Source organism: Gossypium hirsutum, chromosome D07 (assembly GCF_007990345.1).
Source record: "Gossypium hirsutum isolate 1008001.06 chromosome D07, Gossypium_hirsutum_v2.1, whole genome shotgun sequence".
NCBI lineage: Eukaryota > Viridiplantae > Streptophyta > Magnoliopsida > Malvales > Malvaceae > Gossypium > Gossypium hirsutum.
Window position 1 is genome coordinate 54,226,880 of NC_053443.1, and position 22,874 is coordinate 54,249,753.

Genomic DNA, 22,874 nt, shown 5'->3' on the forward strand with positions numbered 1-22,874 from the left:
TAACATTAACTCTTTAACTTAACTTTAAATTTAAGCTAAATTCACTACTTTCTAACATTCTTCTAACATGATCTAGGCTTATCACTCATAAACCCATCATTACCATGCTTGATTTCACCAACATCAATTAATGGTAACTTAACCTAATGGCTATGGTAGCTTTACCAAATTTCTATCTTTCTTTTATAATGTTAGACCGCAATGTGCGAAAGAAAGAAGATGATCTTTCACTCCCCACTCTCTCTCTCTCTCTCTATATATATATATATATTTATATTTTTGTGATAAAAAAAACTAGATAAATACAATTATCTAGTAATATCCAGAGGATTTTCTGTAAATAGTTGTAAACCTTCATTTCTTACAAACTCTATCTTGGTAGAGTTGGCTTCTAAGTTCTCTTCTTTGGGAATATACTCAAGCTCCTAGTGTCCTACTTCCTGAAACAGATTGTGAATACGTCTGATAAGAGCTGAAAAAAATGTCAATGAGGATGCTTCATGGATGGCCAGAAGAACCTCCGACTATTCATCCGGATCAACAACTTATCACAATGCCTATTTTTTAATAGAAGTAGACCATCTATAATACCCCATAATCCAGCATTGAAAACAAAGTATTGACCCAACCTTTTGTTAAATCCAAGAATCCACCTCCCTTGATCGTTCCTAATCGTTCCTAATCACTCCCCCGGATCCAATTTTTTGTCCTATCTAAAGACCTCTATGATCTAGGCATTTTGTTTATATTAATTAAATACTTAACATGTTTCTTTTGTGGTCAAATATCAATATAGTCCTTGGTCAAATTGCCAAGTAAACCTACTTGTATTTTTAAATTAAAACTCAATAATGATTAAACTTTACAATTTAATCCTTGTACTATAATTAATTGTTTTCTCAATTTAATTACTAGACCAACCACTAATATATTTTCAAGTTAAACTTGTAAATTATTCTATTTATCATTTCAATAACTCGATTTACTAGATTAGATCTCAAAATTACATTTTTCAACATTGGCTAAATTTGAGTCGTTGCAGTGAAGATCAAAACAAACAAAACATACCTTTAAATGAGAAAATTGAGGATGTGGAAGATGTCCTACATTTAGTTGTATCCCATTGAGGTTTGTACTCAAGGGATTTATGCATAATACAAGTTGCCTTATGAAGGCCTCACATAAATACTTGAGGAAAACTTACAACTCTGTAGAAGACTTGCAATTACACTAAAGTTGACTTGTGAGTCTCAAGGTGATGTATGGGTTTGAAGATGATCTATGTTGTGACTTGTGTAATAACAAAAAGATACTTATGGCCTTGAGTCTAAATGATTTTAAAATATAAGCCCAAAAGAGTCAGGCCAATGGGGTAGGTTGGATTACATAGCCATGAACACCTTTTTTACCATTCAATGGGTAAATAGCATTTTCTTTTTGAAAAATTGGAACATTTTTGCATTTTTTATTTTTTTATAATTTTTTATTCTTTTTAAAATAATTTTTATATAAAATATGAATTTTTTTATTTTTAAACTTTTTTATGTTGTTTTAAAGCATAGGATCAAATTAACAAAAAATTATAAATATTGAAGGCTAAAAAATTATTATACCATTTGAAAAGGTTAAATTAATAATTTAACGGAAAATTTAGGCGAAGGGTCAATATTTTCAAATCAGAAAAAGTACAGGGAATCAATGTGTTGAAATTTAATTATAGGGACTAAATCTTAAATTGCAAAAGAATAGAGGGGTCTCTAGAAAATTTAAACCAAAAAAAGGGCGCCATTCGATTCTCTCCAAGTCGGTTTAACCAAAGAGCCGTTGGGGGGCGGGGGACGTTTATAAAAGCAGAAGAGTTCGTTCTTGAATTCCCTGTCTGAGTTTCACACTTCCCTAGTTGAAATTGAGATCACCCCCACTCATACTTGCTTCCAAAGTTTTTCTTCAATGGCTTCACTCTACGTTAGATCCCATCGTGTTGATTTAGTCGACATCATAACCCAAGCCCGGTACCGTACAGTACCTCCCCGTTTGATGGAAATCGTGTTAACCATCAGCGTTGGCTACTGTTCCAATTTCACCCCCACTCATCCTTTCTTCTCACAGCGAACCCTTTGTTTCCGTCTCACCCATCTGCAACACCGCGGCATGCTTCGCCAAGTTCTTGCTCCCACCCTCGCGGAGCTCGGAATCAATCCATCCTCTACAGCTTGTCAAAGGGTCCTTCAAGAAATCATGGAACGTGGACTCAGATTTGTGAATGGGACGTTGAGCAGGGGATATCACTGTAAAGCCTTGCATCTTCAGTCTGTGATACTTGTGGGACCCAGGACGACCAACCAGGAGTCTTTGATGACCACAGCTGCTTTGGCCATATCAGAGTCGGAGTTCGAAAGCAATAACTACGGCATGGTAGCCGCTACTGAGTCCTCTGTTAAAGAGATGCTGAAGAGGTTCAAAGTAGAAGATGGTGAGCAACAAGACTGCATGGTGTGTTTGGAGGAACTAGGGGTTGGATTTGAAGCGTCTCGGATGCCTTGTTCTCATATTTTCCATGGCGATTGCATCGGAAAATGGCTGCAGCAAAGCCATTACTGCCCTATTTGTCGATTTGAGATGCCAACTCATTAAACAGATAGATGACGACTCTGTTTGGTGCCTAACTTCTTTATTCATTCGTTCATTTGTTTCTTGTAGAAACCCGTATTTAGTTTGTAAGTTGATATACCAAATTCTTTTTACCCACAAAAGGGTTAGTAATATAAATGGACAGAGAAATATTCATTCTCAATGTTGACAGTGTTCGTCAACATTTCCAACAAATTTGCATTTGCAGCAAATTAGATTTTTATTTATTGAATCATTTTAAACAAGCTAAAATATATTACTTCAAAGTAATCAACAAATGTTTTCATTTAAAAAGAAAAAACAAAGTTACAATTACCGTCACTCATAATCGAAAGCTTTACGTCAAAGCCTTTCAGTTAGTTTGATCATGAAGGAATTAACAACGCCAGCATCCAACACAATCCATGAAGTTTCAAAAAGCTCATGGAAGAATTGAGCCCCGGTTTCCTCGGCAGCTTTCCTGAATGCAAGACCGAACGCATTCCCTTGAAGTGCTCCAAGACGAGGCTTTCCGCAGACCCCAACAATCAACACCTTAGATGGCTCTTGCAACATGCAAGCACAAAGCAAAGGATTCAACTCAGCTCCTTTCTCCTTCAAGGCATCCATTAGAAAGTAACAGAACTTGGTGCGGGCCTTGGGGTGACCCAGCAGCTTTGTATCTACTGAATCTTCAAGCTTCACCCACCTAAACTTTCACCCACTATTTGTTATTGCAGCACTCCCTTGTCTAAGAATAGCCCTTTGTATCTTGATCGCCTGTTGCATTCCGGATTTCAGCTTATCAAGATTGCTTAGGGACAGCGCATCATATGCCACCCTAAACTGCTTCACTGCACACGAGCCATCTGATTGCACGAATGATTCAAGCAGTGCAGTGACCCCATATACCATGTCTGCAGCTGAAACCCTCGAAGTATAACCATGAAGACGCAAGAAACTTTTGTAGTAGAAATCATTAAGTCCATATTCAGGCAAAATTTGTTCGAATTGATTTTTTATCTTCTGTGTTACTTCATGATTCATGTACTCAAACTTCTGCTGGCAATCCACAAGTGCAAATCCCATCCTTGCAAGGAGAAGCTTAAGCTTTCTCAAGCCATTATCACTCCAGGTCTTGAACTTTGGGGCAATGTATGAGGAACACAGCATTGAATCAAATAAATTCCACTCTCTTAACAGCATTAGTCTTGGTTCTTCTTCATAGGCAATTCTAGAGGAATCAGGTGCTCGAACCTTGGTACCATCTTTAAGTGTCACCGAAGTAACCGCATCCAGATTCCCTAAACTGTTAATATGCTGCTGAAGCTCCATAACCCCTGCTTCATACCTCTCATCTGTTAGCCTCTCATGAACAAACTGATCTGTAAGTGAAACACAAGCCAGCCACAGCAACTCATTTGTGTTTTTCCTCAAACAATGCGACAAATCATACATCAAACAACCTGATGGCTTCCCATGGAATGTTCCCATCCGATAATACTCCCTTTTCAGTTTCTTTAAACGCCGGGCCGGTGGCTCTTCTTCACCTTCTGAAGACAGTCTTCTTCTTTTCCTAGAACCATCCCTGGCTCTCCCTTCCACCTCTTCATCCTCATCATCATCCTCACTTTCACTATCTTCATCTTCTTCGCCATCCAACTCCGAATTATGCAAACAATAGCTAGCATTTGCCAACTCCATAACTTCAAAATCATAGGCGAGATCAGCCAACCGCTCATCATCTTTAGTACAAAGAACAACCACCTGATCATTCTGATCACTCAAATTATGCAAATGAATCGGCCTATGACTATCAACAACAAAAACCCTGGCAGCTGACCCTAACTTAATCCTCCTGGAGGTCACGGTGGCACCCCCAGTTTATCAAAAGCATAGAAACGGGCTCCTCAGATGAAGAGCTCAATTCAGAAGCAGCGTATTCTCTGATTTCTTGAAAAGAAGACACCGGATAACACGAGTACCGGACTGAATCAGATTCAAGAATGTGGAAAATGATTTTGAGAGCACATAGAGAGTCAACATCAGACGTTGACGGGAATATGAGTAAAGGCGAGAGAGACGATGCCCTAAGCCTTGCGCAAAATGACTCCACTCTTTCCTCCCTCACCATTTTCTTTCGTTCCCCTCAATTTCGGTACTGAGATTGGATGAAAATATTGAAACTTTTCTCTGGAAAGTAACAAAAACTGAGGCTTTGTTGGGGAAAAAAAACCCCTTAAGAACCAGAAAGAAAATTCCCTCTATTTTTTCACGTAATTTCGCTAGATTGCATCCTAAATCCATGATCTAAAACAAACAACTCGCAGTATAATTTGATACATATTAAGCTTAATTGAGTACCAAAATTTCATAAAATAGACGCCATTTCAAACAAACAATACAATGACTATTGTTTTTGAAGTACCTGAGATCGAAGAAGAAAAGGAAATGGTGAAAATGAATATTGTTTTTGACAGTGTTAGCCAACATTTCCAACAAATTTTCATATCATTTGCATTTGCAGCAAATTAGATTTTTGTTTATGAATCATTTTAAACAAACTAAATTATATCAAAGCTTAGGGAATCGGCTAGGGTATCGTCATCGGCCGTAAAGTATTACCTTCACTCATAATCAAAGCTTTACATCGAAGTTAAAATTATATGATGTCATATCATAATTTGATCACGAATACCATTTATATTTCTTTTTTTACAATTAGTCTAAGCGAAAACATTTAGTAACTAAAATAGTTAAATTAGTATAATGCGAGAAATGATGGTATGAAACTGTAATTTCACGTTATTCTTATTTCTTTACAATAGGAGAATGACAAATCAGATTTTTTCTCTAATTTCTCCTATCTCTCTATTTTCATCCGATTGATCCAAATTTCGATCTATAATAATTAATTTTAAATTATCAATTCTAAACATCTTTTAACAGCTTATTACAACAACATATCAATTCTATTTTGATTTTATAAAAGTTTCCTAAAATTTTACATTTTATTCAATTTAGTCTCTAAAATTGAAATAGATATATCTTTCAAATTTAAGCTTTGTTTTTCAATTCGATTTCAATTTCACCCTTGTACAGCCATCTAAATTCAATATTTATAGAAATTTTATGTAAATTTTGAAATATTTACACTTTAGTCCCTAAACTCAAATTTAATAAATTTTACTCTACAATTTAGTCCCTATTTCATCTCCAAGCTTAACAACTAACATAATAGCATCAAAAACTCCAAAATCATTAATGTTAACATTTAAGATTTTTAACAATTTTGAAAACGAAGGTACAGTTTAACTAAATCGAGTTACAACGATTTCAAAAATATAAAATTTAGGAAAAATCGACCTAGAAATCACTTACATGCATGGAATGAATGCTTGTAGATAAAAAAATGGCTTCCCTTGGTTCTTTTATGCAAATGGTGAAGAGAAAAATAAAAATGGAATATGACTGTAACAACCCGTTTTTCAGTGGTGTCGAAAATAGTGGTTTCACGGCCATAAAAAATTCTAACGAGTGAGTCCGTAAATATTATTATTTAATATTTATGAGTCAACTATAGTATTATATTAAATTTTAATTTGATAATTTTTGCTATTTGAGTGAATAGTCAAGTTCAAGTGGTTTGTCCATAAAGTCAAGTGGTTTTAGAAAATAAGATATCGGGACCTCACTTCTATAAAGCAAGCCCGTAAATATTTTATTAAATATTTACAGAGTGATTATATAGGGTATTGAAATTTGGTTTAGAAATTTTGACGTTTGGATAATTAATTAAGGATTTCTATTAACTAAAAAGCATAATTAAAGATTTTTAAAGGTTTTAAACGGTAAATATACCATTTTTAAAAGTGTTGGACGGGATTATTTAGTTAGAAAGTAATGTTTATTATAAAACATTATATTATATGTTATAGTAGTTAATAAAATAAGAAAAGAAATGAAAAAAGATAATTCATTCATCTTCATCATCTTATAATCGAATCAAAAAGCGGAGAAGAAGACCTAGCTCACGTCTAGCTTCAAGCTTCAATTTGAAAGCCGTTTTTTATTGGTTTCTTATAATTTTATATTTTTGAGATTGTTGCAGTTAGATCCAGTTAACCCATACCTTTATTTTCAAAACTGTTAAAGATTTTAAAATTTATCATTGATCAATCTTAGATTTTTTTTATAGAAAATGGTAGATTATTAAGCTTAATTGTTAAATAGGACTATTTTGTAAAGTGATTTTTCGTAATTTATTGTTAAAAGATTAAATTGTTAAAATAGTAAAACTTCTTGGAATTATTGTGAAATTGTGATAAATGTGGGCTGAGTGGGGATTATATAAAATTTGGCTAGCATAGGTTTTGATTAAATGTGATTAATTTGTAAATTTCAGGTTTAGAGACTAAATTATAAAAAGCGTAAAGTTTAGGGATAATTTTGTAAATTTTCATTAAAGGGCTTATAAGCTTAAGTTTAATTATTTGTTATGTTCAAATGGATTAATTGAATGAAAACTATTATTTAGATCAAGAAACGAAGCAATTGGATTCGAATCGTAGAAAAACTAAATTAACGGATTAGTTGTCGGCCTTGTTTTTGTAACAGTTTTTATCTAGGTAAGTTCACAACTTGATTAAATTAATTAGTAGTTGTTTCAGTTGTTTAATATCTAATTGTTTATATATGAATTGAGTTCGTTGGTTTGAAGGAAATGATTAAGACCATAGTTGAAAGACACTATGACACTATACCGGAAATAAATAAGACCATAGTTGAAAGACATTATGGCACCATACCAGAAACGAGTAAGACTATAGCTAAAAGACGTTATGGCACCATGATTCTATTGAGTAAGACCATAGCTGAAAGACGTTATGGCATCACGATTCTATCGAGTAAGACCATAGCTGAAAGATGCTGTGGCATCATGAACCAAACGAATAAGACTATAGTTGAAAGACACTATGGCAACAAAAGAAAAAATGAATAAGACCATGGTGGAAAGACACTATGTCATCAAGTCGAGAATAAATAAGACCATGGTTGAAAGACACCATGGCACCCTTCGATCATTTGTTATTCAAGTAAGACGTTTCAAGTAAGGTATGTATTGTAAGTATGAATACGAGTTAAACATTTGACTAGTATAGTTTGATAATGAATGTTAATGCCTTGGAGTGATTATATTCTTCATACATCTATAAATATGTTAACTCGTGATGTTGTGGTATGTTTAGGAAATTAAATGGTTATATGAGTAATTTTCAAGTATTCGATGTTTTTTATATGATTCAACGAACGATTTGAGTTTTAATGAATGGATGAGTATATGAAAAGAGCTATTTTATTGATAATATGGAATGGAAATGTAATATGTGTAATTGAATAGAAATTAAGGTATTTAATGGAAAGATGTATGTATGCATTGGTTCATGTTAATAAACATATGAAAAGGAAAAATATGGAGCACAAAGGGAACTAGTTGAACATGTGATGAATTGTTGTGTATTGAAATTCATTTCATGATATGTGTAACGACCCGATAGTCACGGGTATCGAAAAGTGTATTTTCAGGTCTATGTTTTTGAAAAATAGATTCGTAAATATTTAATAGTAATTGTGTGGTTAATTAGATTTTGATTAGGTGAATTTGCTTAATTTAAGAGTAATTAGGTGTAAGTGTCACGGGGCTAGACCTTTCGTCTCGCAAACCGTGCGACCTTAGGCGATTCGTTGGCTCCAAACTCGCCTAAGTCAGCCTTTACACCCAAAAGTGAGGATTCTTTAGAACTCCTCCAAGGCACCCATTTGTAAAGCGGAAGCGATTGTGCCAAAAGAAGAACAACAGAAAGAACGCTCGCAAAGTATTTGAGTAAATGCTCTCAATTCTCTTATTCACAAAGAATAATAAAACAATGAATGGAGTGAGTACAACTGAGGGAGAGGCTCTCTATTTATAGTTGAGCTCCCCCAAAACCGACGGTAAAGATACATTTACATCGACGGATGAGATTTAACCATATCCCTTAATTTTAGGGATTTACAAGATAAGCCTTATCAAATCTAATCTAATCTTTACAAGATATGATTCCCTCTATCTTCTAATATTAGTTACCATATTAGCCTAAGTTTTCATCTCTTCATTATCGGGCCAACTAGGATTCAATCTGACAGGCTTTTCCAATAACTCTTTGAATCGGGCCAGTTCTTGTAGGCCAAATGATCCCCATCTAAGCAATAGACCTCCATTGGATGCATTTGGTGCGATGGTCACGGGCTTTGAACTGCGGCCCGTGACATTCTCCCCCACCCATTCTCGCAACGTTCTCGTTACGACTTTCGAATGGCACTGACTTGATTCACCTCGGTCTCATCTCGACGCCTTAGCCTTTCCCTTCCTTCGGGACTTTTGCCTTGGCTTACGTCGCTTCTTCACTTGAACCGTCCTACTCGTTTGTACATCTCGATGACAAGAAGCTATGTCGCTCTCTTGTCCACATTCTAACTTTACTCGAACAGAATCCTCTTGATTCACCACACTTGGCTTCGCTTTGCCCATAGTCTCTCGGCCTCTTTGCTCAAGAACTTCGAAAGGGCCCCTACGTTCTTGCCAAGTTAACAAGTTAGAATGCAAAACACTATCACAGTGTTCGGAATGTACCTTCGCATTTACTCTGGTCAACTGTCTCACATGCATCACTTCCTTTTCCTTAAAGTCCGATGCACAACCCACCTCTCCCATAGGTGGAAGCCTTGTCGATGACTCGGCCAACTCCGACGCTTTACTCAACTTGAGCCTCATTGGTCCCAACTTCACTATTTTCATCGCAACTCTTTCCTCTAAGTCCGATGACAAACTCACCTCTTCCTTGGGTGGAAGTCCCTCCGATGACTCACCAAGCTCAGACGTTGCCTTTCTTTTGACTCCGGCTTGCTTTGGACAGTTTCGCAACTCATGCGAACCATGGCACAAGAAGCACTTTACTCGCTTCTTTTTGCTCCTCTTTGCCATCTTGGCTTTGGCTTTTCCCTTGCTCGAACAAACTTCTTGGGCTCCTTGTCTGCTCCATCGTTCCCCACGATGACAGACTTTCTCGGATACTTTCGCAACCTAGGCGAACCATGACACAAGAAGCACTCCATTGGCTTTTTCTCGCTTTCGGCCTCCTTGGCTTCGACACCCCTTTGCGCTCGAACCAAGTATCAAGGCCTTACCCACCGGCTTCTCCTTAAGCGCGGATTTCTTTAGACATTTCTTTAACATTTGTAGACCATCGCAAAGAAAGCATTTCAGCTTGTCCCTTTTCCTCTTGGGTTTCTTCTTCCCAACTCGTGGTTTCCCATTACCACCATTGTCGCCGTTGCCATTGCCATCAACAATATTTTCCTTGTGATCCATTTCACATACGCCCCTTTCCTCAGACTTGGAAGACCCAAGCTTGTCTTTTCTTAGACCAAGCTTGACCATTGACTCAATTACCGTCATGGCTTTCGACAGCTTTTGGACACCTCTTTGTTCCACCTCCTGTTTGACCTACGGCTTCAATCCATTCTGAAAAGCAAGCAATGCTTCTTCCTCGGTCACATCTAAAACTTGGAGCATGAGTTCCTTGAACTCTTGAACATACTCCCCTACTATGCCCTGTTACGATATACCTTGCAACTTTGCCCAAGCTTTTTCCCCGGCAAACTCTGGGTAAAACTGTCCCTTCAACTTGTATTGAAACTCTTGCCACGTCCCAATCTCACATTGTCTTTTATCTGTGGTCCTGCCTCGCCACCATAAAAGCGCAATGTCGGTAAGAAACATTGAAGTAGTGTTTACCTTAGTCGCATCATCCACGATGCCTTTGGCACGAAAGTAGCGTTCCATTCTCCATAAGAAATTATCCACATCGCATGCAGACCTTGTCCCCACAAACTCTTTCAACTTTGGGACATCCTCGTTACTGAGTGCTGCACTTGACACTCCTTTCCCCACGGCTTCTTGGCACAAGGCCAGCTCTCCCTCAAGCTCATCTATTCTTGTGCTCAAAGCCCTCGTTGTGGCCATTGTTTCCTCCTTCAAAGCCATCATCATGGCCTCGAGAGCATCGTTTCTCTCCGTTAGCTTCTTCCTTTGGTAATCTAGCAACTCTCGCACGTTATCCCTTTGGGAAGTGAGACACGTGGTAACAAATTCCCTGGACTGCTCCCTCAAGTCATCAATGCTTTCCCCAAGCGCATTGCCTAACTCTTTTGCATCCTTCATGGACTCCTCAAGTTTACCCACGCGTTCCTCAACAGCCGACAACATCTCCCTCAAAGACTTCCTCGCCCACCTTTGTTCGAACTCTTCTTTTGACATCCCAACGGTGCCTTCGAACCAACTCGAATATCACTTGGTTTAAAACATGGCTCGAATACCACTTGTCACGGGGCTAGACCTTTCATTTCGCAAACCGTGCGGCCTTAGACGATCCGTTTGCTCTAAACTCGCCTAAGTCAGCCTTTACACCCAAAAATGAGGATTCTTTAGAACTCCTCCAAGGCACCCATTTGTAAAGTGGAAGCGATTGTGCCAAAAGAAGAACAACAAAGAACAACAGAAAGAACGCTCGCAAAGTATTTGAGTAAATGCTCTCAATTCTCTTATTCACAAAGAATAATGAAACAATTAATGGAGTGAGTACAACTGAGGGAGAGGCTCTCTATTTATAGTTGAACTCCCCCAAAACCGACGGTAAAGATACATTTACATTGACGGATGAGATTTAACCATATCCCTTAATTTTAGGTATTTACAAGATAAGCCTTATCAAATCTAATCTAATCTTTACAAGATATGATTCCCTCTATCTTCTAAGATTAGTTACCATATTAGCTTAAGTTGCCATCTCTTCATTATCAGGCCAACTAGGCTTCAATCTAACAGGCTTTTCCAATAGCTCTTTGAATCGGGCCAGTTCTCGTAGGCCAAATGATCCCCATCTAAGCAATAGACCTCCATTGGATGCGGGCTTTGAACTATAATTTAGTCCCTGTACTATAATTAACTATTTTCTGAATTTAATTACTAGATCAACTGCTAATATATTTTCAATTTAAACACATAAATTCTTTTATTCATCATTTCAGTAACTCGATTTGCAAAATTAATTCTCAAAATTACATTTTTCGACACTGACTAAAATCGAGTCGTTACAATAAAGACCAAAACAAACAAAATATACCTTTAAATGAGCAAATTGAGGATGTAAAAGATGTCATAAATTTAATTGTATCCCATTGAGGTTTGTACTCAATTAATTCTATAGAAGCATTAGTTTGTGATCAAGTTTGTAGGCAACGTTAGAGATTTAATTGTATCCCTCAAGGGATTTATGCATAATATAAGTTGCCTTATGAAGACCTCACATAAATAATTATGGCTAACGAGATGTAACAATAACTTGAGGAAGATTTACAGCTCTATAAAAAACTTGCAATAATACTAAAGTTGAGTTGTGAGTCTGAAGGTGATGTATGGGTCTGAAGATGATCTATGTCAAGACTTGTGTAATAACAAAAAGATACTTACGGCCTTAAGTCTAAATTATTTTAAAATATAAGCCTAAAAGAGTCAGGCCAATGGGACATGCTGGGTTACATAGCCCATGAACACCTTTTTTAACCATTCAAGGAGTAAATAACATATTTCTTTTTTTGAAAAATTGAAACATTTTTGCATTTTAAATAATTTTAATTTTTTAAATGATAGTTTTAGAATGTATTTTTATTTTTTAAATTTGAATTTTAAATATTGTTTTTTCATAATTTTTATTCTTTTTAAAAGAACTTTTATATAAAATATGAAAATTTTGATTTTTAAAATTTTTTATGTTGTTTTAAAGCATAGGATCAAATTAACAAAAAATTATAAACATTGAAGGCTAAAAAATTATTTTACCATTTGTAAATGTTAAATTAATAATTTTAATGAAAAATTTAGCCGACGGGTCAATATTTCAAATCAGAAAAAGTAAGAGAAATCAATGTGTCGCAATTTAATTATAGGGACTAAATTTTAAATTTTAAAAAGAGTAGAGGAATCTCTAGCAAATTTAAACCAAAAAAGGGCGCCATTCTATTCTCTCTAAGTCGGTTTAACTAAAGAGCCGTTGGGGGGCGGGGGGCGTTTATAAAAGCAGAAGAGTTCGTTCTTGAATTCCCTGTCTGAGTTTCACTTCCCTCGTTGAAATTGAGATCACCCCACTCATACTTGCTTCCAAAGTTTTTCTTCAATGGCTTCACTCTACGTTAGATCCCATCGTGTTTATTTAGTCGACATCATATCCCAAGCCCGGTGCCGTTCAGTATCTCCCCCTTTGATGGAAATCGTGTTAACCATCAACGTTGGCTATTGTTCCACTTTCACCCCCACTCATCCTTTCTTCTCACAACGAACCCTTTGTTTGAGTCTCACCCATCTGCAACACCGCGGCATGCTTCGCCAAGTTCTTGCTCCCACGCTCGCGGGGCTCGGAATCAACCCATCCTCTACGGATTGCCAAAGGGTACTTCAAGAAATCATGGAACGCGGACTCAGATTTGTGAATGGGACATTGAGCATAAGATATCACTGTAAAGCCTTGCATCTTCAGTCTGTGATACTTGTGGGACCCAGGACGACCAACCAGGAATCTTTGATGACCGCAGCTGCTTTGGCCATATCTGAGTCGGAGTTCGAAAGCGATAACTACGGCATGGTAGCCGCTACTGAGTCCTCTGTTAAAGAGATGCTCAGGAGGTTCAAAGTATAAGATGGTGAGCAGCAAGACTGCATGGTGTGCTTGGAGGAACTAGGGGTTGGATTTGAAGCGTCTCGGATGCCTTGTTCTCATATTTTTCATGGCGATTGCATCGGAAAATGGTTGCACCAAAGCCATTACTGCCCTATTTGTCGATTCGAGATGCCGACTCATTTAACAGATAGATGACGACTCTGTTTAGTGCCTAACTTCTTTATTCATTCGTTCATTTGTTTCTTGTAGAAACCCGTATTTAGTTTGTAAGTTGATATAGCAAATTCTTTTTTACCCACAAAAAGGGTTAGTAATATAAATAAAAATGGACAGAGAAATGTTCGCTCTCAATATTGACAGTGTTAGTCAACATTTCCAACAAATTTTCATATCATTTACATTTGCAGCAAATTAGATTTTTATTTATTGAATCATTTTAAACAAACTAAAAAAATTACTTCAAAGTAATGAACAAATGTTTTCATTTAAAAAGAAAAGAAAAAACAAAGTTACAATTACCGTCACTCATAATCCAAAGCTTTACATCAAAGCCTTTCAGTTAGTTTGACCATGAAGGAATTAACAACGCCAGCATCCAACACAATCCATGAAGATTCGAAAAGCTCATGGAAGAATTCAGCTCCGGTTTCCTCGGCAGCATTCCTGAATGCAAGACCGAACGCATTCCCTTGAAGTGCTCCAAGACGAGGCTTTCCGCAGACCCCAACAATCAACACCTTAGATGGCTCTTGCAACATGCAAGCACAAAGCAAAGGCTTCAACTTAGCTCCTTTCTCCTTCAAGGCATCCATTAGAAAGTAACAGAACTTGGTGAGGGCCTGGGGGTGACCCAACAGCTTTGTATCTACTGAATCTTCAAGCTTCACCCACCTAAACTTTCTCCCACTCCTGATGCACCCACTCTTTGTTATTGCAGCACTCCCTTGCCTAAGAATAGCCCTTTGTATCTTGATCGCCTGTTGCATTCCGGATTTCAGCTTATCAAGATTGCTTAGGGACAGCGCATCGTATGCCACCCCAAACTGCTTCAATGCACACGAGCCATCTGATTGCACAAAAGATTCAAGCAGTGCAGTGACCCCATAAACCATGTCTGCAGCTGAAACCCTCGAAGTATAACCATGAAGACGCAAGAAACTTTTGTAGTAGAAATCATCAAGTCCATATTCAGGCAAAATTTGTTCGAATTGATCTTTCATCTTCTGTTTTACTTCATGATTCATGTACTGAAACTTCTGCTGGCAATCCACAAGTGCAAATCCCATCCTTGCAAGGAGAAGCTTAAGCTTTTTCATGCCATTATCACTCCAGGTCTTCAACTTTGGGGCAATGTATGAGGAACACAGCATTGAATCAAATAAATTCCACTCTCTTAACAGCATAAGTCTTGGTTCTTCTTCATAGGCAATTCTAGAGGAATCAGGTGCTCGAACCTTGGTACCATCTTTAAGTGTCACCGAAGTAACCGCATCCAGATTCCCTAAACTGTTAATATGCTGCTGAAGCTCCATAACCCCTGCTTCATACCTCTCATCTGTTAGCCTCTCATGAACAAACTGATCTGTGAGTGAAACACAAGCCAGCCACAGCAACTCATTTGTGTTTTTCCTCAAACAATGCGACAAATCATACATCAAACAACCTGATGGCTTCCCATGGAATGTTCCCATCCGATAATACTCCCTTTTCAGTTTCTTTAAACGCCGGGCCGGTGGCTCTTCTTCACCTTCTGAAGACAGTCTTCTTCTTTTCCTAGAACCATCCCTGGCTCTCCCTTCCACCTCTTCATCCTCATCATCATCCTCACTTTCACTATCTTCATCTTCTTCGCCATCCAACTCCGAATTATGCAAACAATAGCTAGCATTTGCCAACTCCATAACTTCAAAATCATATGCGAGGTCAGCCAACCGCTCATCATCATTAGTATAAAGAACAACCACCTGATCATTCTGATCACTCAAATTATGCAAATGAATCGGCCTATGACTATCAACAACAAAAACCCTGGCAGCTGACCCTAACTTAAGATCCTCCTGTAGGTCACGGTGGCACCCCCAGTTTATCAAAAGCATAGTAACGGGCTCCTCAGATGAAGAGCTCAACTCAGAAGCAGCGTATTCTCTGATTTCTTGAAAAGAAGACACCGGATAACACGAGTACCGGACTGAATCAGATTCAAGAATGTGGAAAATGATTTTGAGAGCACATAGAGAGTCAACATCGGACGTTGACGGGAATATGAGTAAAGGCGAGAGAGACGATGCCCTAGCCGATTCCCTAAGCCTCGCGTAAAATGACTCCACTCTTTCCTCCCTCACCATTTTCTTTCGTTCCCCTCAATTTCGGTACTGAAATTGGATGAAAGTATTGAAACTTTCTCTGGAAAGTAACAAAAACTGAGGCTTCGATGGTGAAAAAAAAAACCCTTAAGACCCAGAAAGAAAATTCCCTCTCTTTTTTCACGTTATTTCGCTAGATTGCATCCTAAATCCAAGATCTAAAAGAAACAACGCGTAGTATAATTTGATACATATTAAGCTTAATTGAGTATCAAAATTTCATAAAATAGACGCAATTCCAAACAAACAATAAAATGAAAACCAACAATACAATTGGTGATCTAATACAAATAAACCTGAAATTAAATATTGCTTTTGAAGTACCTGGGATCGAAGAAGAAGAGGGAATGGTGAAATTTCTCAGCGTTTTTCTTCTCTTTTTTGCTTATTTTGAAATTCAGATCTGAGAGAGCAAAAGAAAAGAGAGTGAGAAACGGAAGGGGGAAGCGCTATCTTTTTGCTTTAGCTTGTGATGTTCATTTGGTTTTTGAATTTTGGTGGAACTTTTTCGTTGAAATTTTGAATTGTTTTTAGCGACCGCGAAATTTTGGCGCTCTTCAGTTTCACTGACGCCGTAGGATTATTTTTTTCTTTTCGATCGGTTTTTGTTTGTTTTGTAAAAAAAATTCAACGGTCAGGATTTATTTGTCTTCGCGTCCAACATGATTAGTTTAAAACAGCAAAATATAAAAGGGCAGTAACGTGATAGAGTTTCGATTGTCTATAACTAGTAACATGTCTTTTTTATAAAAATATCTAAAAAATTTTATTATTTACAAAAATGACACATCTCGAAAATTATGTGCGCAAATGACCCGTTGAATAATAAATCCCGGTGTCGCCATTGATATTGGCGGCATCACCCATCATAATCACTTAATGATTTGCCTCTTGGAATAAAAAATGATTTCTTTAAGTGTTGCCGTTGACATTGGCGACATTAGTTTAAGTACACATATACCCATTTGTTTAAAATACATGTATTTGTTGAAAAAGATAATATTTTTTAATAGGTGTTGTCAATGGCAACGACACCACCAAAAAAGTTTTTAAAAAAAACACTGGTGTTGTCGTTGACATTGGCGGCACCTATTAAAATTTTTTTTAAGGAATACGGGTATTTTAAATGGGTAGGTATATGTGTACTTATATTGATACCGTCAATGTCAACAACGACACTCCAACAAAAAAATTTTATTTCCACAAACCAATCATTAATTGATTATGACGAGTAGTGTCTCCAATAACAATAACCACACTAAAATTTAGGGTTTTAAAATGAATCATTTATTTATATAATTTTTAAAATAAGTCATTTGGTCAATTGTAGCTTTTTTTTTTCTGGTTGACCAGTCAATAATTTCAAACTTCCAAGCATCTGTTCTAGGAATGTACATAATTCATCATACATCGGCAGGTCAAAAGCTTTGGAAATGGGATTCAAAGCTTAATCTTGCTAAATCTGCTTGAAATTTTTTGGGAGAGAAATTAGGTTTTCCTAAGTTAGAAAAATATAAATATATTTATTTTTTCCTTTTTTAGCTCCTGCAATATTGAATAATCATATTAGATTTCAACTGAATTTAAAATTAAATTTGATCGATCTTTATACAAGAGATAAAACATTTTTAATGTTATTTTCTTCATTTATAAAACTCAAAATGTTATTTAAGTATATTCAAATCTCGATAAAAAGATATTTATATGGTAAGCGTTCAGGCAAGATCAAATTTTGATCTGATTAATATAATACTAAAATTATATATACATAATTAAGTCTAATTCAAGAATATATTTCTCAAATTCTATTCAACCGAATCCAACTCAATTAGTTAATGATTAAAATACATTTACTTTACTATGTAAATCTTATTATATTGAAGATATTTTTTTTATCTATTTATATATTTTATATAAGAAAATTAAAAAAGAAAATTGTACATACATAATCTTCAACATTTATACTTTACCATTGGAACTAAGATCTTGTTTATTTTTTATATCAATTTTCTATAAAAAAAAATATTTAAACAATGGCGAAACTAGAAAATTTTTGTAAGGAGTAAAAATTAAATTGTATATTTTATAAGACTTAAAATGCAATTTCACCATTTTAGTAGCTTATATACTTACAATTCTTCAAAAGATTAAATTGAAATTTATCATTTTAGGAGAGGGCAGTGTATACTTTTTCCATTTACTAACATAAAATTATATAAAACTTAAAAGATTAAAAATTAAATTTCACATTTTAGGGACACAGGAGCCCGTCAACTCCCTCCCGCCATCCCATTCATATCATGAATGTGTTATATTATAATTATATTTAGTATATAAAAAATAAAAAGTATATGACTTATATATTTAAAAAGCCTTAAACTACAATGATTTATTTAAAATTCCATCTCATCAAATCTATCATATCTGTTCTTTTTTCCCTCACCAACCTATAAATAGTAAAATAATACGTTTCAGCGCACTCGAACTCACGTCCTAACAATGTTCATACCAATTAAGCTAAGACTCAATCGGCTAATCATTAAATAGTTATAATGTATGCACAACATAGAATCTTAACAATTCTGACCAGACAAACGAGTTAAAAATCATCAACTATCATTAGCCAGACAGTTTTGAAAGCTCAACAATGGACACCATACATTTAGAATACAAATAAAAGAATATGCGTCTGCTGTTTGTTTTTGTTTTTTTTTTCCTCTAACCAAAACATAATTGCGATGTGAAGTGGTATACAAAAAAAGATAATCTAAGAGAGAAAGGGGAAAGAGCAAAAACATAACAAAACATATGCAACAAACATAATACTATGTTTGTCATTACAAGAAACACACACACACACACATACATAGCAATGATAATCCGCAACTGCAGTGAAATTACTCTCTCTGAAGGAGCCTTCAATGTATTTACAGTGTTCCACGCGAACTGATAAGGAATCTGCGAATTCACAGATCTTATTTCCTCCAAAATGGGAAGCAACAGCCCTGGGGGAAATGAAGAAATACAGAATTAAACGTTTATATATGTGACATTTTCAGAAACGACGATTGAACTGCTTGATGAGGTTCCCGAACAACGTACCTTTGCACTGTTGTTAGTTGGTTTCCGATTGCGGCCAGTGTTGTATGGAGATTGCTGACCAGGCATGCCTGGTACCCTGCCTCCGTTGTTCCGCTCTTCTCGCACCTGATTAAAAATGTGAGTGTAGCCATCAGCGGATGACGGGTTATTCTCATCCCAGTCACCGAATTTTGGAACAGCAGCAGCTTTATCAGGCTGTCACACCAGATACCAGATTATTAGCAACAAGCCTAAGGCACAAAGAGCGAGACAGACATAATGCATTATCAATTCCAAGGAACATGTAATCATGATCTAAGATAGGGAAGGCTTTCATGAAGGAAGTGCCATGAAGGCTGCCAATCATGAAGACTTTCAAGTTGTTGATAAGCTATGCATATGATGGGAATAAGAAAGATGATTACACTTTCATCGCCTTTACTTGGCCTCAATTTGGATCTCCCAGGAGTACCATGGCTGCTATCATTCAAAGTCTTTCCTTCCCACGCAGGTGATGCCATGCTACCCCTCCCTGTTCCCCGTGCAGGGTGGAGTGGTGATTTATCTATGCTGTTTTCAGATCCAATACTTGTTCTCATGGAACGTTTCTGGGATTCACCAGAACTTACTCCACGACCATAACGAGAAGGTGTAGAGTCTCCAGCAGCTCTGCGGTTGACATTCTCGTTACGTGCTGGAGAGTTAGCATATTGCCTGAGGTCACCTTCTTCCCTGCTCCTTCCTCGTTCGTGTCCCCTTCTTGCAGGTCCATGTCCTATTGGTTCATCCGATTCTGGTTTTGGTCGTGAAGCAGGGGGAGCTCTAGTTGGAGCTCCATAATCTTGATGTAATTCCGGACTCTCTTGGGGATCGTTCGGATTCACAATCTTTCCTCCACTGCGACCCTGACGTGCCTTATCAAAATAAGCTGTGTAAGGAACATTACCTTCACTCTCCCAATTGCCAAACTGGGGTACATGAGAACGTTGCTGAAATGGCAACAAAAGCTCGTTACAGATAAAACACAAACAAAATTCCCCTCCATCAACAATGAGGACTAAGTGTAGCAGATCAGAGATGAGGCAAAAACAAAATATTTACACTTTATCACCTTCAAACGAATCAAACAAGGAAATAGTGAAGTTGTTCAATTGAAAAGGAAGGCTGGAAACAATAATATTATTGCTTTAAAGAAATCAGACAAAAATTGTTTCTTAACTGATGAATGTAATCAATTGTATTACAATTATTGGGGTTTTTTTTTTAATTCAATCAATTTTCGAATCAAGCCGGCCAATTCATGGAACCTTAGGTTGAACAGAAATACAAGGTCAACCAATTCATCTTCCATGGGGGAATTCAATATAATTGAGGAAACCAAATGAACACTAAAGAAAGCTAACATTCCAACATGAGCTTAGTAGGCATGAGAATTAAGTAATCTAATCATGCTTCTTCATACGATTCCAAAAGAGTTTTAGTCACAAACAAATTATAGAAGATCGGGGGAGATCGAGAATAAGAAAAGTGAACAGTAACATGGCCTAAAAGTTAAAACCACAAACTCCATAATTCTCGGCGTTCATTTTGTCTTTGGCAAATTTTCTCAGGAAACAAACAGAAGCATAGCGAAAACTAAACCAAAGCAAAAACAACAAACGACAGAGAAAGAAAAGGAGATTAAAAGGAGAAAAAAAAACTTACTGCCATTTATCTCTCGAGCAAACTTGAGAAAGAAAACCCAGAAATCCACAAAATAACCCAAAAAATAAAAAAAAAATCAGTTTCTTTTGGTAATCAAACGAATTACAAACAAAAACCAAAAAAAGTTCTACGACCAAAAGAACCTTTCAACACAAATTCAAAGACAAAAAGAGAGAGAAATAAGGGAGAGAGATGAAGAGAGCTTTAAAGAGAGAGAGAGGGGGGGAATATCAACCATTGACCGGCGCCACCGGTAATGTTTGACCATTCTTCCCCCCCCCCCTCTCTCTCTGTAAAAATCTATGCTTCCTCTCATTTTCAGTTGTCTCTCTCAAAGTCTCTAAAAACCAAGTCGCCGTGGGTTCACTATCTTCCAATTTCGATTTCCCTTTTTTTTTTAACAATATTTAAATTATTTTTCACTCCTTCCACGCCAAATGTAACAAAGATTCCCAGATCACTGCTGTCATTCGAGACGGGAAGGTATAAATTTGGTGCTGCAGATGGCACTCTTTATGTAATGATTCTTTAAAGGGTTAATTCCATTAAACACCATCCAACTATCGCATAAATTTTAAATTGATCCTTTAAAAGTTTTAATTAATTCTTCAAAGTATCCCTATCCTATCAATAATATTCTTTTGTAGTTCAAATGTATGTTTAAAACTTGTTAACTAGATTATAAATACATGTATATTTGAGATTATTTTTAATTTCTAAGCAAATAATTAGGTTGAAGAAGAACTTAATTTGTATGATATTTATATTTTATGGGCTAAATTAAAATATTTTAAAATTTGAAGACTAATGTAAATTTTAAATCATAATTTAAAGACATATAATTCAATTAACTCTTATTCTAAATTTAATTTTATTTATATTATAATTTAATTAATAAAAGAAAATTCTCTCCTTCGTACTAATTCCCCCTTTGGATACAATTGATCCTTAAGCGCGTTTAGATTTCAAGCCAAAATTTACTTCAACTAGAACGTGACTCAATTTGGCTTCCATTGGAGATATATTTAGATAACACTGTAGTTGAAATTCTAATTGCATTGAAGTCCTAAATTTTACTAGAAAACCTGAAACCCAGTTAGAGTAAAAAAAAATCACTTTACCCGTTTCATTTGCATTTATTTTTAATATTTATTTTAACATAAATTTTAATGATTATTATTTAAAATAAATATGTTTTCTTAAATATAAATATTAGTTAATAAGTTTTAATGGCTATTATTTAACATAAATATAATTTTGATATATATATATATACTTAATATTTATTTAATATATTTTTTATTAATCAGTGTAAATAAAATTTAGTTATCTATTATATTTAAATACATATTTTAAATTAATATCCTTATAATAGTCATTTCATGTTCTCACCTTACCGCTACAGCTGTGTTTGAATCCAAACACACACTCTATCATTGTTTCTAATCTCATTACTACAATATCTAATCTCATCGTCGCCGTTCTTTTTAAACACATCGTGCATCCAAACTAAGCCTAAAAATGACAATAAAAAAGAGGCAGTTTTTTCTTACCCTAATCTCGTCCTAATTTTTATACATTCTGCTCCAACACCATCTTGAACTCCATTTTATTTAAAATTTTCTCCCTCAATCTTTTCATTTAAAAGATTGAGTAAAACAAGATAGGAGCAAATTATTCGTAATCCGAACTCCGAAGGGGTAAGTGGAAAAATTCCCCAATGTATTAAAATTAACGCGAAGAAATTCAAATTAATCCCAAACTGAGTCTTATATTTAACGCCGTTACTGTTAGTGGCGGCTGACTTGTTCATAATAACAGCTGGGAGTTCGCCTTTCGCTACGGTTAATAACGTTTCTTTTTTAATTTCATTTGTCGGCTTATGTCCAGACTGACATTCCAGATTCTCTATTTCTCTTCTAAGTATTTAGACCTTTTCAAAATATTGCTTAATTTAGTTTTTTTTTTTTGCTTTTTTAAACTAAATTTTCAATTTAATCCTTGTTTAAGGCTTAAGCCTTCATCTTTTTTATATATTTCTTAAAATAAGCACATGTTGTCCCCTTCTAGATTATTATTTCATAATTATTTATTTATTAATTAAATTATAGTGTAACTTTTAAAATGTTACAAATTGTTCTAAAATTTTATACTCTTCGTATATTTGAGAATTTAATCTCTCTACTTTTCGAATTTAAAAAGTTAATTCTATTTGTTAACACTGTTAAAAACAATTGCGTTGGTGTGGCATTTTGAGAAGAAGAAATAAACTTCGTACCCATGTAGGAAAAAAATAACATTGTGACGAACTTGAATTTAATAAAGAAATTTAACAGTACTA

General features: G+C 35.7%; 2 protein-coding genes and 1 pseudogene across 3 annotated transcripts; all 3 read right to left on the reverse strand.

The window, feature by feature from the left end:
* Window positions 1-2,867: 2,867 nt before the first annotated feature.
* LOC121219557 (cell division control protein 45 homolog) lies at window positions 2,868-5,235 on the reverse strand (annotated as a pseudogene).
* Window positions 5,236-13,850: 8,615 nt separating this feature from the next.
* On the reverse strand, window positions 13,851-16,264 carry LOC121219556 (cell division control protein 45 homolog). Of its 2 annotated transcripts, none has more exons than XM_041097869.1 (2): window positions 16,073-16,264; window positions 13,851-15,788 (listed from the first exon to the last, which is right to left on the reverse strand). In XM_041097869.1, the coding sequence occupies exon 2, from the start codon at window positions 15,728-15,730 to the stop codon at window positions 13,931-13,933; it is 1,800 nt and encodes a 599-aa protein (XP_040953803.1). In that variant the 5' UTR covers window positions 15,731-15,788; window positions 16,073-16,264; the 3' UTR covers window positions 13,851-13,930. The 2 variants fall into 2 exon arrangements, with proteins under 2 accessions (XP_040953803.1, XP_040953802.1); XM_041097868.1 differs by having other exon boundaries at window positions 13,851-15,906.
* A 2,083-nt stretch (window positions 16,265-18,347) lies between these two features.
* LOC107925937 (RPM1-interacting protein 4) lies at window positions 18,348-20,842 on the reverse strand. Its single transcript, XM_016856698.2, has 4 exons — window positions 20,534-20,842; window positions 19,255-19,818; window positions 18,851-19,045; window positions 18,348-18,753 (listed from the first exon to the last, which is right to left on the reverse strand). The coding sequence occupies exons 1-4, from the start codon at window positions 20,537-20,539 to the stop codon at window positions 18,724-18,726; spliced, it is 795 nt and encodes a 264-aa protein (XP_016712187.1). The 5' UTR covers window positions 20,540-20,842; the 3' UTR covers window positions 18,348-18,723.
* Between the last annotated feature and the right edge of the window lie 2,032 nt (window positions 20,843-22,874).

Coding starts and splice junctions, on each gene's coding strand:
- LOC121219556 (XM_041097869.1), bottom strand. CDS start 15,730: ATGGTGAGGGAGGAAAGAGTGGAGTCATTTTACGCGAGGCTTAGGGAA.
- LOC107925937 (XM_016856698.2), bottom strand. Junction 19,046..19,254: donor CAAGTAAAGGCGATGAAAGT/GTAATCATCTTT, acceptor CTGGTGTGACAG/CCTGATAAAGCTGCTGCTGT. Junction 18,754..18,850: donor CAACTAACAACAGTGCAAAG/GTACGTTGTTCG, acceptor CATTTCCCCCAG/GGCTGTTGCTTCCCATTTTG.